This window comes from Chelonoidis abingdonii, chromosome 2, assembly GCF_003597395.2.
Source record: "Chelonoidis abingdonii isolate Lonesome George chromosome 2, CheloAbing_2.0, whole genome shotgun sequence".
Lineage (NCBI taxonomy): Eukaryota > Metazoa > Chordata > Testudines > Testudinidae > Chelonoidis > Chelonoidis abingdonii.
The window spans coordinates 276386198-276403035 of NC_133770.1; the positions used below are offsets into that span (position 1 = coordinate 276386198).

General features: G+C 42.8%; 1 protein-coding gene across 1 annotated transcript in view; it reads right to left on the minus strand.

Annotated features, from left to right (window-relative positions):
• Positions 1 to 1376: 1376 nt before the first annotated feature.
• The window catches only part of EXT1 (exostosin glycosyltransferase 1), a 254179-nt gene continuing 238717 nt past the window's right edge, over positions 1377 to 16838 (minus strand). Inside the window, exons 6-11 of the mRNA XM_032770037.2 lie at positions 16547 to 16665; positions 15721 to 15816; positions 11797 to 11886; positions 7552 to 7712; positions 6252 to 6423; positions 1377 to 2475 (exon numbers count right to left, since the gene is read on the minus strand). Coding sequence (XP_032625928.1) covers positions 2290 to 2475; positions 6252 to 6423; positions 7552 to 7712; positions 11797 to 11886; positions 15721 to 15816; positions 16547 to 16665 — 824 coding nt within the window. The 3' untranslated portion in view covers positions 1377 to 2289. The remainder of the gene's footprint in view (positions 2476 to 6251; positions 6424 to 7551; positions 7713 to 11796; positions 11887 to 15720; positions 15817 to 16546; positions 16666 to 16838) is intronic.

Here is a 16838-nt window from a genome sequence, read left to right on the forward strand (position 1 = left end):
TGCTGCAGTGAAAAGTGATGCTAGCAAATTAATATCACTTTGCACAGCCTCCCAGATAGCTGCTAAATCTGCTGTGAAAAGTGCTATTGACATACATACAAGTATCACTCTTCACAGTACACTTACGCAGCACCAGCAAGCCAGGGGCCAAAGTAAACCCTGAATAGGGAGGCGGATAGGGAAGCAAGTGGGCCAGGGGCAATAAGGGGAATGGGTGGGGGGCTGGCAGATGCAGCAGGAGCCAGGGGCAATGGCGGGTGAGCCCAAGGCTGGAGCCTACCGCTGCACAGCCAAGGGCCAAGGCTGGAGCCTGTTGTGGCAGAGCTTGGGGGATAGAGCTTTGTGCCCTGTACCTGGGGATGGACCACAGGCCAGAGATGAAGCATGCAGCCCCACGCCTGGAGCCTGCCGCTCACCACCCCAAGGCTGAAGCCTGATCCCCAGGGCCCCCACAGAAAGGTGGGGAACTCACTGGCTGCCTGCTCCTCCAGTATTTGTGTCCCCAGAGGGGAACAAGGCCCAGGCCCTGCTGGTGGCTCCATGGGAAGGGCCACCGCTTTCCCCTCCTCTCTTCCAATCACCACCCAGGAGTGTGGCCACAAGAAAAGTCCCTGGTGGCCGCGTTTGAGAAACACTGGTCTAGAGACAACAGATTGAGGTAAGCAATGCTCTGCAGTGGTTTTATCTGGGGCCAAAGTCACACTTTCTTGCTGTCATTTTAACACTTTTTTGTGAGTGATTATTGTTTTCAAATACCTAGAGACATCTTGCAGAAATGTGTGACAGTTAAAACAATTGATAAAAGTGCTTATTTATCCAATAGATAGTAATCGCTTCTTTTTAACTCAAATCAGTGTTTTTATTTTATTCCCACAATTTAAACACATACGTAACTAGTTCACACTATGGCATAAATAATGGAAATGTTTCTGTTTGAAATGAGAAAACCATTTGTGAGTTATAAGGAAAACAGAAAAGAACCTGTAACTACCACATGTATCTTTGGGCCAGATTCTACTTTGAGTTACCGTGGGTTAAATCTGGAGTAACTACTGCCACTGATAGAAATACTCCATACCAACAGAACTCCAGGATGGAATCTGGCTTCTTGCTTTCACTCTTACAACTATAAAATACGTAGACTGATTTGATTTTCCTCAGTACAACTGGTTTCAGGCAAAGTTCTTGTAAGCCAAGCTCCTCCTCCCATCCGCCTTCAAAACAAGGGGATTAAAATGGGAATGTTCATAGACCCTTAACTATTGTGACATAAATAGTGCCACCGTGATACATATTCCCATGTGCACGAGAAGAGCAACTCAGGAAACTATAGCTTACCCATCACTGTAGCTAAAGCTGCTATATTTTCCTCCACTCATAATAAGTATATAATTAAAACAGAACTTCCAAACTCCTGCCACACCCTGATGAGCGAAGTCAGGATGATTTCTTATCAGTCATTCATAACTCAAATATAACCTCCACCAATAAAAGGCATTGGATTCCTCCTCTTTGACTTCCATCCTGTTTTGTTCTTTGTGCAAACCAGACAAATCGACTAATATTTCCTAGGCATCAATCTTTTTTCCCCATTTAAAAAAATAGGGTTTAATTGTCTTTGTTCCCTAAACAGAAGGATCTTAACTATGCTTCACTAAATGGACATTCTTCAGCTTTCCCTCTGTGCAACAGAATGGTTGATACAGTTACTGTCATTGACTTGAGCAGTGAAAGAGAAAATTAAAAAACTAAAACCAAAAAAGGCATTAAGTGAAACAGTGTTTAATTTCTGTCCTGTTTGTGCCTGATTTTTTTTTTGAAACTGCTGCATTTTCTACCTGTGAGAGCTAAACTTTTAATTTTGCAATTTTCCTTCAGTTTTCCCTGCAATGATATTAAAACGCTTGTCAGAAAACAATGGCAGCTTCGAATGCTTGTAAGAAAGGAATGACAACTTGGAAGTATTCACACCCAACACCATTTTGATTAAAGAAAGAACTCTGTTTTTAATAGTTGTGGGTTTTTTTGATCATTAAAAAAGTTTTAACCTGCATAGCAATCATTTCAAAAATAATTATTTAATGTTCCATAATGAAACTGTACACAACCTAGTTTTGAACAACAGAAGCCTGTGAGGTGGTTTGAAGCAGTCCAGCACAATGATTCCTTGGAGCCACATAACTCTACTTTCCACTTGCATGTGTTTTTGTCCTCGTTACAGTCTGGCTCCAAGTGTCTGTGTATCTGCACTGGGCATGGAGAACAGTTCAGACCCCTCAGCAGGGCTCCTCAAAGTCGTTCAATGTCTCGATATTTCTTCCTCAGGATGGAGACCTGATCTTTAAAGAGGACAGGGTCAAGCCTCATCTGAGAATGGATCAGCGGCATATAGCCAAACCAGCTGGCGAAAGTGTTCATGCAGCTCTGCCGCTGGGCAAAATGATCTGGGTCAGCCCAGCGGGAAGCCCTGGAAGTCTGAATGGAGAGAAAGGAAATGCTAAGTCATCGTGTCAACAACGCTGTGTAAATGGCAGGAGACAAGGTGTTACCATGGCTGTGCTTTGAGGTGATCTCAGCACCTCATCACCTGGCTCCAAAAAGCTCAACATAGGGCTGAAATTTGGTAAGAAATACATATTTGGTACTTATATTTCAAGCCACATGGATCAAGTTCTGACCTTAGTAACAGCTGGACAACTTATTATTTGTATTACAGTGGTGCCTAGGAGCCTGAGTCATGGACCAGGACCCACTGTGCCAGGTGCTGTACAAACAGAAGAGAAAGACAGTCTCTGCCTCAAGGGGCTTACAGTCTAAGAGTAAGGCAAGAGACAACTGATGGAGATAGACAGATGAGGGAGTACAAGGAAATAATGAAACAATATTGATCAACATTATAAGCAGGGCATGCCTTCCCCTCTGTGACTTTTAAAAGTCTTTTGGTTTATGATGATCATTAGGCTTGTTTAGAAGAGAAATACCTCAGGATAAATCCCCTGAAATACATCAAGGCATTATTCTAGAATCTCTCTATTTCAACCCAATTCCCAGATTATTTTTCATAGTGGATATTCAAACATTACTCCCCCGCAAAAGGCCAAGCCACTGGGGGTGCAAATGTCAGAGCTAATTGTGCAACCCTCAAGCTATATTCTAACACGTCATCAGTGGGCACACATGGCAGCTTGACTAGCCAGAGTGCTCACGGAAGAGCTTCAAAATGGCCCAAGGGCCCCCAAACTAATGGCTCAGGTACCACTGAGGTCTATGAGAGTTGGAGGAGGCCATAAAATGCCTAATTGTGGGAGCTGATGTTGGAGTCAATTTGAGTGGAGAATGTCGAGCATCTCACAGGACCGAGCCCTAAGAAATGAACACTAACACCATTATAGGTGTCAGGTCAAAAATTCATTTTGAGGCCCCAGTCCTGCATCCCATATGCATGAGTAATTCCACTGAGTTTGTGAGTCCAGTGGAACTTCTTTATGCAAAAACTCACTCAGGTGTATAAGTGTCAGCATGATCAAGGCTTTAGAATATTGCCTACAAATAAATGGGCACTGCAGGTGCACAGCCAGCACAGCATGGTGGATGGAGCCAGCACAATACACGTCGATAGAGAAGTAGAGAAAATAAACTGAAATCACACAAGTGATTACATTCCATTAGGTCACACTAATAATATAGCACTTTTCAAAATTAGTATGAAAGCCACATTTTGTATTTACCTAAAATACTAACAACCTTATTTTCAGAGGTTCTGAGGTTCATCCACAACTCCCATTAAGGTCCATAGCAGCTATGGGTACTCAGCACTTCTGAAAAATCAGGCCCTAAAAGCTTTGAAGGAGTTGTTATTCTCTATTTGGAAAATAATGCAGCTCACTGTATGTAGGAACCTGCTCAATCCAAAACAATTCTTTGAAACAGACTGTAAGTGCTCAGAAAGTGCCATTAAAATCTATTTTGTGCCATCTCTCATACGTTTGCATGACACTTTACTTTTGTTTGTCTGCAATTTTTTTTTTTAAACAGCAGAAACTCAAAGTGTGTTCGTTAAATGTTAAAACAGTGATAGAGTCAGGAAAACTGGCCAGTTTAACTCGAACAGTAGATTATAATGCGTACTAATCCCAGACACTTGATTATACGTAATCACAACAGGGCTGGCAAGGAAAAGTGTGCTGGAGGATTATAGAAGACATCCAGCCATTAGCATTGAATTTCCATATGACTATTAATTAGTGTCACAACCTTAAGGTTCTGTTATGTTAATTTTTTTATTTGTCTTTTCAAGGGATTATGAACAGGGACCATTCAGTTTGTTTTAGAAAGACAACTGTAGTTCCTTTTTCACTTACATCACCATCTCCTGCAAAGGCAAGCCTATGTGTAGTCTGAACTGAAGAGCCAAAGTACAACTCTATGGATAGCAGGAGGTACCTTGTGAATGGTGCAGATGGAGGCATTTTGGCCATGTCAGGTGTAGGAATGACCCCGGACCCACAGGCCTGGATACCTTATTATTGAGGCATTTTGTTCTTGTCTGCAAACTGGGCACACCCGGTTTCTTATCTCAGGAACTTGGCCTTCCTCCATCCTCCCCTGTACTTTCAGACGGCCCCATCCCATTTCTCTGGCAGTGGTGTAACTTCCCCCTTTGTAGTTTCCCACAAGCATCTGTTGTCTGCAGCTGGGGGTGTTTTTCGCAAGTTTGCTACTATGCTGTTGAAGCCTCATGATGATGAGGCCAGACGTATGTGATTGTAAAGCAATAATACGATAGATTTTGTGCACCAGCGCTGCTAATAGTCTTTGCAATTGCTGTTCCACGCACATGAGTATTGAAATAAACCTTATTTTAACCAGCTTACATCATTAAATATATACAGAGTTAATAAAAACTATCCGACAGAAGATATGACTCAATAGAATACATTCATGACTATTTTCAATCTCCACCAGCTAACCCATCTCGTGAGTAATATACTCCCTAGAGCGATTAAATAACGGATAAACATCGCTCGTGAAGATCCATGACTGTCTTTCCCTATCAATCTCTCCCTCCTCCTTTGGTGTTTTTGCAGTTTGCTATGCTGTTGAGCTCGTGATGGGAGATTTTTGTAAGAAATCTTGATTTGTGCTGTGCAATTGCGCATGTGTAATCTTAGATAATAAAAGAGGCAGGTGAACTCAGAAAAGCAGCTTTTTCACCTCCTCGTTTACCCTGCAAATTGGTGTCGAGTCTTTCCTTCAGTCAGGCCCTCTTCTGGGTGCTTTAGTGAGCACACCAACCAGTGGTGTCTGTGGTATCAGAGCACTGAATTGTTAGTACTATCAATTGGAGCCATGGTTATGGCCTCATCCAACTCCCAACTTTCTCTTTGGTGTGCAATAATACTGGTCTCCTTTCTTCCCTCCAACACAGTAGCAGTACTGGCCATGGGCTGCCTCCTGCACAGATATGCAGGGGGCACTCTGTGTCCTCTACTCCCACAACTCACTTATGCAAGGCAAGAACAATAGAATGCCATGCTTGCAAAGTTTCTGTGTTATAAAAGGTATTCTTTTCAGGGGGCAGGATCCTAAACTAGTAGCTGGTAAAGGCAAATATGCTCACTGTGAAACAATTCTAAAATAAATAATTTGCCTAGGAACTACAGAGGCTATTGATCATATTTTGTCAGCAGTGAGACAAATATAACAGCATGTGGATGGTTCTTCCTTATCTCCTTAACGAAGCAACTTGAAATAAACATTTGAAAACAACAAATTACATCTGTTGTGACCCAGTTTAAGAACACTGCTCCAGTCATATTGAGAATGCGATATTATTTTTAAATAGCATAGAGACTGTTCTGTACATTGAATTCATTACTAATCATTAAAAAAAACCTTTTAGAACTGCACAATAGGCTTGCATTAGAAAATTCTCTTAAATGAAATTCAGCTGTCAGGGAATCCATTGCATGAGTTTTACATCACCATGAATAAATAAAACAATATGGGAAAATGAGGGAGAGGATGTAGCATTCCACAGGCAGATATTTACCATCTCTATTGTTGGATTTTCCTTTGGTTCATTAAAAATGTTCCCAGCTCCATTTATGATTTTATCAAACAAGGAATCATGAAAAATTGAGCAGAATTTCATTCAGCCCAGAGGTCTCCTACAAAACATGTCTGGTTTGGAAGCGAAAAATGATTTTACCAAGACGACTCAACAGATCAAACATGCTCTAGACACATACCTGCCCCATCATGGTCTCCTTATACTGTTTTTTCTGTGTTACTTTGATTGGAGGCAGTTTTGTCACAGCGGACACCAAAAAATTCATTAGAATGTCCTCACAATTGGCCAGTTGGTCCACCATATTCTTCAGGCTGGCAGGCAGGTAATGAGTGTACAGGTAGTGATAATATCTAGAAAGCCAACAACAGGGGCATTAATGCAAGTCTTTGCCTTACTGGGGCATATGGGTGCTACAGGATTTCAATCCAGTTGAGGCCCTAACTCACAGTGTACCCATGGGCACATCATGAGTCCTTTGCTGCCTCATCAAACCAGAAACGTGGGGAGGAAAAAGCAGGATGATACGATGAACTAAGCTATTAGGGATACAAAAATTAAAAACTCCACTGGGCCTTTCACAATTAGTGAGAGAGAGAGAGATAGGGTTGACTTTAAATCTTAAGCAAGATAATGCAAGACTAGAATTCGGACTAGCCCACGTGCATTGTCGTAGCCAAGGTAGGTAACTGTGAGGAAGAGCATGTGGAAGCAAGAAAAGTTGGAGAGAAAATGGAATATGGCCTAATAAGGCCTTCACAACTGCAGTTCATATGATTCTGTTGTGGACCTAAATAAATCTAGGTCCCTCTAACCGGTGCCTACTTCCTCCTTTGTGGGGAGTGGATCAGATACAGCAGTATAAATTTGACTTCATTAAAGGCTAAGAGAGGCCTCCTATCTACCCCTGCTCTACTGAAGTGGTAATAACGTGAATTCTCTCCACTATACTGTGCCCGAACTGCAAGGGGTCACTGCACTAAAGATTCAAGTGTGGCTGAAAGAGTTAGCAGCTCTACCGGCCATGACAGTCAGCTACCACAAACCCATAGTGAGTCTGGCACTCCTCTGCACTATAGGCCATTTGGTCCAAGAGTTTAATAAATTTGGGGCTTCTTTGAAGTGCATAATTCCTGATGTTAAAAAGAGCAGTTAGACAGCCTCAAAATACAAGTGACTTCAAAAGAGATCCAGGGAACACAGTTATGATTACCAGATCCCCAGAGTCAAACTGGGAATTTAAATCATTACCCTAAAAACAGAGGAGAGCTTCATTCATTCTCTCCCTTCTTTTCCAATAGGATTCCCCACCCCCAACCCCCTTTTTTTTGGAGGGGAGACAAGAGTTCCTTTTTTGGGGGGAGGGAATGATAAGACATTCATTCCTTCTTTTGGTCAGGAACAAATTTATTCACGACCTTTAAAAAATAAATAAATAAAAATGAGATAATAACAAAGACAAAGATGCTTTGCTTTCTTACTTGTGGTAAATAGCAGCTCCTGTCAATACCATGGAATAGTCATTAGTCCATTTGGATGTATAGCCCCATCTCTCTTTAGTATTATCCCAAAAGTGACTGCGAGCAGGGTACCCTACAATCCTCTCCGGAAAACTCTGCCATACTGTAAAGGCAAAATCCACCTGCAGGCAAATACACAAGCCAAATGAATAATCAAACTACTTCAGTAATTGTCAACAAAACAAAATATTATCTTGCCACTAATTCATAATTCAAAAGCTTGGAACTGTTGCAAAACATTAATTCGGTATATTCATCAGTAAATTAAAGCAATTGCTTGACATTTTGCCCTATAATTATCACATTTTAATTTTTTCTGTTAAAGGAAGTCTTGAGCACTGCAGCATTACATTAACATTTTACAGATATGCCCTTTACAATTCAAACCTTTCCAAATAGAGTTGTACGTGTGTGCATTTATACTTCCATGCCAGGGATGGTCAAACTTACTGACCCTCCGAGCCGCATGTGACAATCTTCTGAAGTTCGAGAGCCGGGGTGCCACTCCCAGGGCTCGGGGCTTCAGCCCTGCTGCAAGGTGTTGGGGCTAGGGGCTTCTGCCTTGCAAAGTCGGGGGAGGGGGGAGAGGTCTCGGGGCTTCAGACCTTGGGAGGCTTCAGCCCCAAGACCCCCTTCCCTCCTGCCATAAGTGCTGGAACTAGGAGCTGAAGTGCTTTCAGTTATACACAGGGTTTACAGTTTGGTTTAATGACTCTCAGCACCCCCACTATAAAAATTATTCCAGTGCTCCTGCCTGCTGGGCAGAAGCTCCCAGCCCCACCATGCTGCTGCAGGGCAGAAGCCTCAAGCTCTCCCAAACAATCTGGTAGGCCGAGAATGGAGGGGGCATGGAGGGCTTCAAAAGCTGCACTTTAACAGTAAAAGAGCCGCATGCAGTTCATGAGCCACAGCTTGGCCACCCTGTTCTATGCCATAGCATATCCCCTCATCCTGCACCTTTAAGCATCTCAACTATACTCTGCGCATGAATTCAACGTTATCAACCCGAAGCATTTTAAAATCATACATCAGGTCCTCCAAAAACAATGAGATTCGCTCAAAAATCATTTTTTAAAAATAAACATGGGGTTCTATTTTCCTTCTGGTTTTTCTGCTTTTAGGATACAGTTGGGTCATGTTTTTAAGTTTCTCTTTGCAGCCAGGAGGGGCAAAAACTTACTAAAAATAGATGAGATTCTCATGTAGTTAACATAACTCCAGGAGCTGTGGCCTTGTGAAAAATACTTTATCAGCAGCCTCATGATAAAATTGTGAGTGCTGGCAACACTACTAATTTCTCTTTAAATATTCCAGCCTCTGAGCACAAAATAAAGGGTTGCAGGAGGTCAGGAAGCCCATCAAGAAGAAGAAACGGAGCAAAAGCCAACTATAAATACCCGGGCCAAAAGCATGCGAAGCTACTGCGAGCCACACCTCAGTTCCACACTAAAACCATTAATCCACACTGATGCCTGAAGTTCAACTTAGACTCTGACAAAACTTTGCTCAAAAAACCTCCCAATGAACCTTTCAACAAAACATGACCAGAGTTTCAGGTTTGCGGTGTTAAGGAGTCACACATATTTCAGTGTTAATACAGTAACACTTCTGTTAGAACAGTTACTTTTCCTTGTAATTATTGCCAGAGCTTTTTCATTTACAAACTGGTGTGTGAAAGAGAAGAGACACAAACATATTGGAACATGCATTTAGAGGCATATTCTATTATTTCGAGTTGTTTGAAGGAACTTGAACCAAATGGAAAGCCAATGCAGCTAAAGTTGTTAATTCTTGTGATAATGATTTGGATGAGATCTGAACTAACACATCAAAGTACTAAAGTTGACCTTAAGGACCTTTACGGTAAAACCAGACATCTGTTTTCTTTAAATGAGTTTGAGAATTTCAGGTTAAGAAAAATAAGAATATATCATCTACATCTACAAATACCTACTACTAATAGTAACCCAGCTAACGTCCTCACTCATGTATTATTTAAATATCTGTCCTTGTAATGGAAAGAAGCATTAAAACAAGCTGAGCTCCCTAGGAGAAGATGAGCCACAGTTTATCCCCTTAAAACACTCCTCGTCCTAGATAATTTTAAGCAGCACTACCACTCAGCTGATCAGCGGGAAAAGCAACCAGTCACTTCAATCCCTGTATCATTTCCAACCCATACTCATTTCTAATTGCTTCCCATATAAATATCCCTCCAAGTAGCACTTTTGGGCTGCTACCCTTGGAAATGAAAACAATAGAAATTAGGCTTCATTTCATTAAGAATGAAAAACCTTTATTAACACTAGAGCTGAGCAAAGAGTGGAAAACGTGTCTGGTGATTATTCATTCACACTTGAAATGTCAGCTTGACTGTGCTTGTGAATTTTTTGTTTGCTTTCCCTAAGATGAAAGCTTGGGAAAAGTGGATTTTAAGTACAAATGTTAGCTGAAAGGGAATTCTGAACTCAACAATTCAACTACGTTTGAAATGCAGTTTAGGTTTATTTACGTAAGCCATCTAATCAGGGAACAGAAGCAATATCAAGACCCTGATCCTGAAAAGAAAACCAGGCAGTAAACTTCTGCCCCCACTTGCAGTCCCACTGAAGTGAATGAGGCTCTACCGAGGCTCAGTGGCCTGCCTACATATTTCCCATTGCAGGACGGGGACCCAACTGACATATGGCGCTAACACACAGACAGACACACATTATTTTGAATATTTGCAGCAAATTATTCAGAGCAGTGAAAATGCTGCAAGAAATTAACAATCGTTTTACAAAACAAGCAAACATTAAAATTCTGCCACCTCTTTAATATAAAAAGGGGCCAAACTCAGTGAAAAACTGTTGCACATTATTTGCTTTGCGTAACCCAAAAAAGGCGCAATTACCACTAAAATGGGTGTGTGTGGTAGAGGGAAGTAATGGGAATAACAAAGTGGGCTGCTGTAGTACCTTGCAGGAGACTCTGGGTAAAATCCTGGCCCCAAACAAAATCAGACTTTTGTCATTGACTTCAACAGGGCTAGGATTTCACCTTGTCTTGAACAAAAATCTTGAGCCGCGGGTCAGCGCAAGGAGTCTTCCTTGGAGAACGTTGGACTTTGTCCATGTTATCTCACAAAGCGGCATTCTTCCCATTCCGGCAGGAATGGCCCAGGTGTGGCCTGAGAGCCAATGCTGCCCTCTTCTACAATACGGAGTGAAGCACATGGGGACTACAGTGGACCTCTCTATGGATCAGCTGAAGGGCTGAATGCTGGGACTAGTAGTTCCACACTGGCAAGGAGACAATCTCAGGTAAATTATGTGTAGTCCGAGGGCTTATAGCAAGCTGCCAATGCAGCACTCAGTCTGGCAAAACTTGGGCATCCCTGCCCTAACGTAAGCCATAATGGCGTCATCTAAAAAAGGGCTAGGACTATTGACAATAGTAAGAGCAGCACTGTGAGGGAAAGTGGAGAGAAAGAAATGGTTCTGGATGTGATGAAGGGGGAAAAAGAATAGAAGACTGAAAAGAAAATCAAGTCTCCAAGCTTTTCAATAGCCACCATTAATAATGTATTTCCAATATATTGTACTTCTATATAAACAGTCATTAGTCTCCTCTGTGGTCTTCAGGACAAGCTTCCAGAAATCAATACTCATTCCATTTGTAAAAATTGGTTTTCTACAGAATCTTTCCTTTCTCTGCTTATTTTTTTTTTTAGTGCAATCTTGCTCTGGGCACAAATGCTGGAATATCTCAACCATCATGTATCTCCAGCTCTACGGTACAGTGATACAGTTAGCGCATGTGTGTAGGAGAAAAATCACAACACTTGTACCCAGGCAGAAATACTGTCTTCGAAGAAGAAATAATGTCCCATCGTTGAAGCTAATGTGTGGGAAAGGGAGGAACCACGATCAGCACAGTGGAAATATAATGCTAAAATAGACTGCTGTTACCTGTCCACATCCATCTATGTTACTAAAATGATAAAGGGGGGAAGAACCACAAGCTAATGATGCCAATTAACCATGAAAAAATCCTCTCCTGCTGGCAGGTGGCGGCAAGAGTTTTAGACAAATGCAATACATTAAACTTGGGGTGCGAGCGGGAAATATTATGAGACACACACGTGCTGGCAAACAGGTCGTAAGAAGAAGGGTGCGCATCAGGCTGGAAAAGCCGCAGAGATTTCAAGAGGATGGGTCTTACCTCGGTGGTTGAAAGCACGGTGTCCTCGTCAAGGCTTAGCACAGCATCTGTGACTATGTTGTCATAAGGTAGAAAGCGACTGCTCATAACCTGTGGGTTTCAAAAAGAGAGAGAAGAGGGAAATCACTTGAGACACTTATTTCCAAGAGAAGGGGAACATAACCCTTCTGCATATGCTATTTTACTCTTCCTTCTTATTTCATCCGTGGCACATCGCACATCTTTATCTGATAGGAAGGATTTCTCAGCTCAAGGGTGAAAGGCTGTCATTTCCCATCAGCCCAGCAGTCAGCTTATACCTTGTACCTGAGGAATTAATTTCTGAGCAGATCTGTCTCTCTCGAGCAGGCTGCCTTCCTCCAAAGCCCAAACTATAAGTGCATCTGCTGAGAATTAGACAGATGTAGGGTTCTTCATGGCTGACACCTGTCTGGTAGTTAGAGTTGTCCATCACCTCCCCTTCTCCCATCTCCACCTCCCACTCCACTGTGGGGGAATAATATAAAATGAAGTGCTCAGAGAGACCTTGCACCTTTGACAGGGCCATTCGGTTGGCAAGCTAATGACCCCACTTTGCATCCCAGGCCTTGTCTACACACACAAGTTGTACTGATTTAACTGTATAGTTATAGTATAGTTGAAGTGGTACAGCCCCTCCATGTGCGGATGCAATTAGACTGGTATAAACGTGTTTATACAGGTATAGCTATTCCTGTATGGGAAAGAGAATAAGCTATAGAGGTAACAAGGCATTTTTATACAGGTATAACTGCATCCACAGCAGGCATTATACTGGTATAAAATTAGTGTGTAGACCACATTTTTTATGCTAATCTGAGAAATGCCTCAGTGTAATGGGAATTAGATGCGAGAGGGGGGAAAAAGAAGATGACGATAAAAAAGGGGAATCTATTTAGGTAATTTTTGGTCTGCATTACCAATGGGATCTACGCTTTTTTTGAGTACTGAAAAATGGATATAAGAACATTACACATGCATTCTCTCCTCCTGCCACCTCCTTTTCCAGCCTGTAGGAACGACTGCTTTATTAGTTTAGAGAGAGTGAGTGTGTGTGTGTATGTGAGTGAGTGAAACACTGGATGCATTGTATGTGCCTATGACAAAGTTCCTCCTCTACCTTGGTGGGTCCTGCGCTTACTGGAGGATTTGCTCACCTCAGAGGTTCACCATGTGGGTCAGGAAACAGCCCAGAGACCTTCCCCTCTGGTAGAAGCCACAGTCCAGGTCAATTCCTCCTGTGTCTGATCAGGAGTTGGGAGGTTTGGGGGGACCCCGGGCCCGCCCTCTTCTCTAGGTTCCAGCCCAGGGCCCTTTGGACTGCAGCTGTCTAGAGTGCCTCCTGGTACAGCTGAGTGACAGCTACAACTCCTTGGGCTACTTCCCCATGGCCTCCTCCCAACACCTTCCTTATCCTCATCACAGGACCTTTCTCCTGGTATCTGATAATGCTTGTACTCCTCAGTCCTCCAGCAATATGTCTTCTCACGCTCAGCTCCTAGTGCCTCTTGCTCCCAGCTCCTTGCATGTATGCTACAAACTGAACTGAAGTCCTTTTTAACTCAGGTGCCCTGATTAGCCAGCCTGTCCTAATTGATTCTAGCAGTTTCTTCTTAATTGGCTACAGGTGTCCTAATTAGCCTGCCTGCCTTAGTTGGTTCCAGCAAGTTCCTGCTTGTTCTGGAACTGCCCCTGTTACCTTACCCAGGGAAAAAGGATCTACTTAATCTGGGACTAATATATCTGCCTTCTCACACTCTCCTGTAGCCATCTGACCTGACACCGTCACAGTGCCCAACTCTAACAGATACCCGCTGAGCCTGTCTCTTTATTATACCTCGGCAACACTTGTACAGCTCGTCATGCTAATAAAGCATTATAGAATCGCACTGTGTGTGAAGAAATCATGGAAAGAAAACTAGGATGAAGAGATGAGTTTTGCAATTAGCTCTGAAAGCACATAATGAGCTCATGTGGCAGTGAGTTCCACAGTCCTGGGCTAGTTCCTGTGAAAGCTCAGTCTTCTACACAACTGTCATTGTTCGGGTGGAACTCAGCTGTCACGTGAGGTCATGACTGTGGAGGAAGGGACAGTCTGGTAGGTAGCCATAGTTATTCCTGTGGAGGGCTACCAATAACAGAACAGACTTCAAACTTGGCTCTGTGTCCAATGGGAAACCAGTACAGAAAGTACAGAAGATTGGTTTCCGTAGAGGATTTCTAATTGGCACTAATATATGAAGAAAAATAATTCAGTCAGGAGGCGGGAAAACAATCCCATGCAATTAAACACTTACACTGTTCTTATAGCGAAAGAACAGAAGTAGAAGTCAGGAAATCAGAGTTCTGTTCCTGCCTCCTTTACACACCTACTATGTGAGCTTGGGCTAACCATTCATTTTTATCTGTATCTAAGTTGTGCCAGCTGTAAAATGGGTGCAATAATGCGTCTCTGTTTCACAGTAGTATTATGAGGCTTAAAGTGCTTTGGGATCCTCGGACAGAAGGCCCTAGAGAAATGCTAAGTATGAAAAGTAAGTCCTTTGTTAGATCTTTGGAGTACACTGAGCAGCTCAGCAAGACTTGTGAAAACAAACAGCTTTTCTGTTTCAAAAGCCATTTGGTACGTGATGTGATATTAGAAAGGAGAGACTGTCCACCATAAACACTCCTTTGGGAACTTGGGAGATAGGTTTGTAAATTAAATAGCTTCTTCATATGCTTAGAATTGGCCCAGGTGGTCTCCCCATATCCTACCTCCCAGCCCCAGGCAATTCACAAAGTATGCAAATAGATGGGCAAAAAGCCCATAATGTTTGCAATGTTCAGAAATCCCCAAGCAGTAGCAGCAGTAGCCTCTCTTAGCCATGCAGCAATTCTCTTGACCCTGTTTACATGTCCAGTGACTAAGGCAGAACTATTAGCTGTCAGCTTAGCAGTGCCCTGACTTTCCTCTTGTTAAGCCTACTGGGAAAAAAAGTGAAGACAAGGTGTAAAAATTCACAATAGGATTTTACAGCCAAAGCGGCTAAAACATCACACTGTGAATTCAAGGGTGGAGAAAGATGATAAAAATCACAGACTGGCCCAGCTCAGATGCCTCAGCATTAGAGAGAGATGATGAAGCATGGGCCTGATTTTCTACTCCATGTCAATGCACTGGGTGTATCATTGGCACGAGTGCAAAGCAGGCAAAAAATGCCACTAGTCTCACTTGGTAGCATTTTACCCCCACTTTGCACTCACGCCAATGACTACGCACAGAGGAGGGCAACAGAGTACCTGGCCCAATGGCAGAATTTTTTCTCTCCCCTTTTGCTGCTTTCTCTTGACCAGTCAACTGTGTTTGGATCCCACTGGGTTCCCAGGCTGTGCATATCTCCCCGCCCTCTCCTTGTGAGCACCTTAATGTCCTTGCTGACAGCTATACAAGCCATAAAAGCAGCTCTCTCTCACAAGCCGGTGGAAAATACACTCGCCAATTTCTCTGGGAGCCTAATTTCAAAATCTGAACACAGATGAAGGGTCCTCAAATCTGCGTCGGAACACCCACACTAGCATTTGGGTGCATTATTAATTTAATGCTCCTGCCTGCTCACAGGCATGCAAGATTAGCACCTCCTCTTTAGGTGGCCACATTTGAAAATTGGGTCCCTTCTGCCACTCTCAGACTTGCAGTATTGATTGCCCCCTTGATCAATAGCTGACATGTGATGAAAGGACAAACTTCATGCACTGAACCTTCATTAGAACAAGGAGTCTGCAATCACATTGGTACAAAAGGCAGAGGTAAAGGAAGGGGCATCGCCCACCTGGTCACCATAAAACATTTGCCAGCTGGAGAAGTAAGTACCCAGTTCCACTGCATCATACTTGCAATCTTTGATTGGTTGTCTCTCCACCTACCTTGCTCTCCCCTTCGATGACTATGACAGGCACAGGAGTGGCAGGCCAGCGGTGTTTGGCTGGGAGGGGTTTATCACAATTCCATAAAACAATGATCTGAAAGGAAGATTGACCTACAGTGTTAGACACACATGGGTACACTTACGTCTGTGGAGTTCAAGCCTGGAGGACCCTGAGCACCAAATGGATTCAGTGTAGGTGTTTCAAAAAAGGAGACACCATCAAATTAAATATCCAATTGGCATAAAAATAACATCCCCCAGGTACTCAGCCACCCTGACAATAAATCCTACATGTCCTCAGTTAAATACCATCTGAATAGAAAACCAGAGAGTATCTAGCCTTACTCAGAAGGGTGTCACTGGTTTACCTGGGCACCTGATAAAGTCTAAAGCACTCATGGACTCTTCGAAGCAGAGGGCAGTCCTACTGCTTTCTTGAGATAGTATCACCAGACAGTGAGGAGTCCAAATGCTGCTGAGATAAAGGGAGGTAAGGCAGTCAATAGGCCTATTGACCCTTGTGTTATTTACATCATACATATACCCTAGTCTTAAAGCACAGCTGTTATTTTACCTCTCTTCCCAAAATAAATCAGAGTTGCGATCATTCGTTTCCCACTTTTATTAAAGTTCAGAGTTTTTATTCCCCACACATGCTGGGTAAGGTCTCTGATTATAGCGATCTCAGAGACAATGAGGATCAAAGTTTAAAATAGGGAAATGGAAATGAGCAGGAGGACTGACAAGTCCTGAAGACAATGAGGTGCTTGTTTCTGTGATGGCTTTGGCTCAAAAGTGATTGACCATCAAACATCAGGGCTCACCTGTGCACAGTACTGGGACTTGGCTACAGCAACCAGGAGTTTGAGCACAGGCTGAGACTGGGATACCAAGGGAGTTACTGCATGGATAACGGCAGTGAACTTGGAGGGGGTCTTGAGACCTGAAATAAAAAATGGATGCAAGTTGAATATAGACCAAGCTGCCTTGTGTAGCATAAATCAGAGAAGTCAGAGATGAAAAAAGACCATTTCAGAACAAAGGAAATGCCATGTTGGATCAGATCATCTCACCCAGTATCTTGTCACTACAGTACCAGATTCTCTAGAAGAGCAT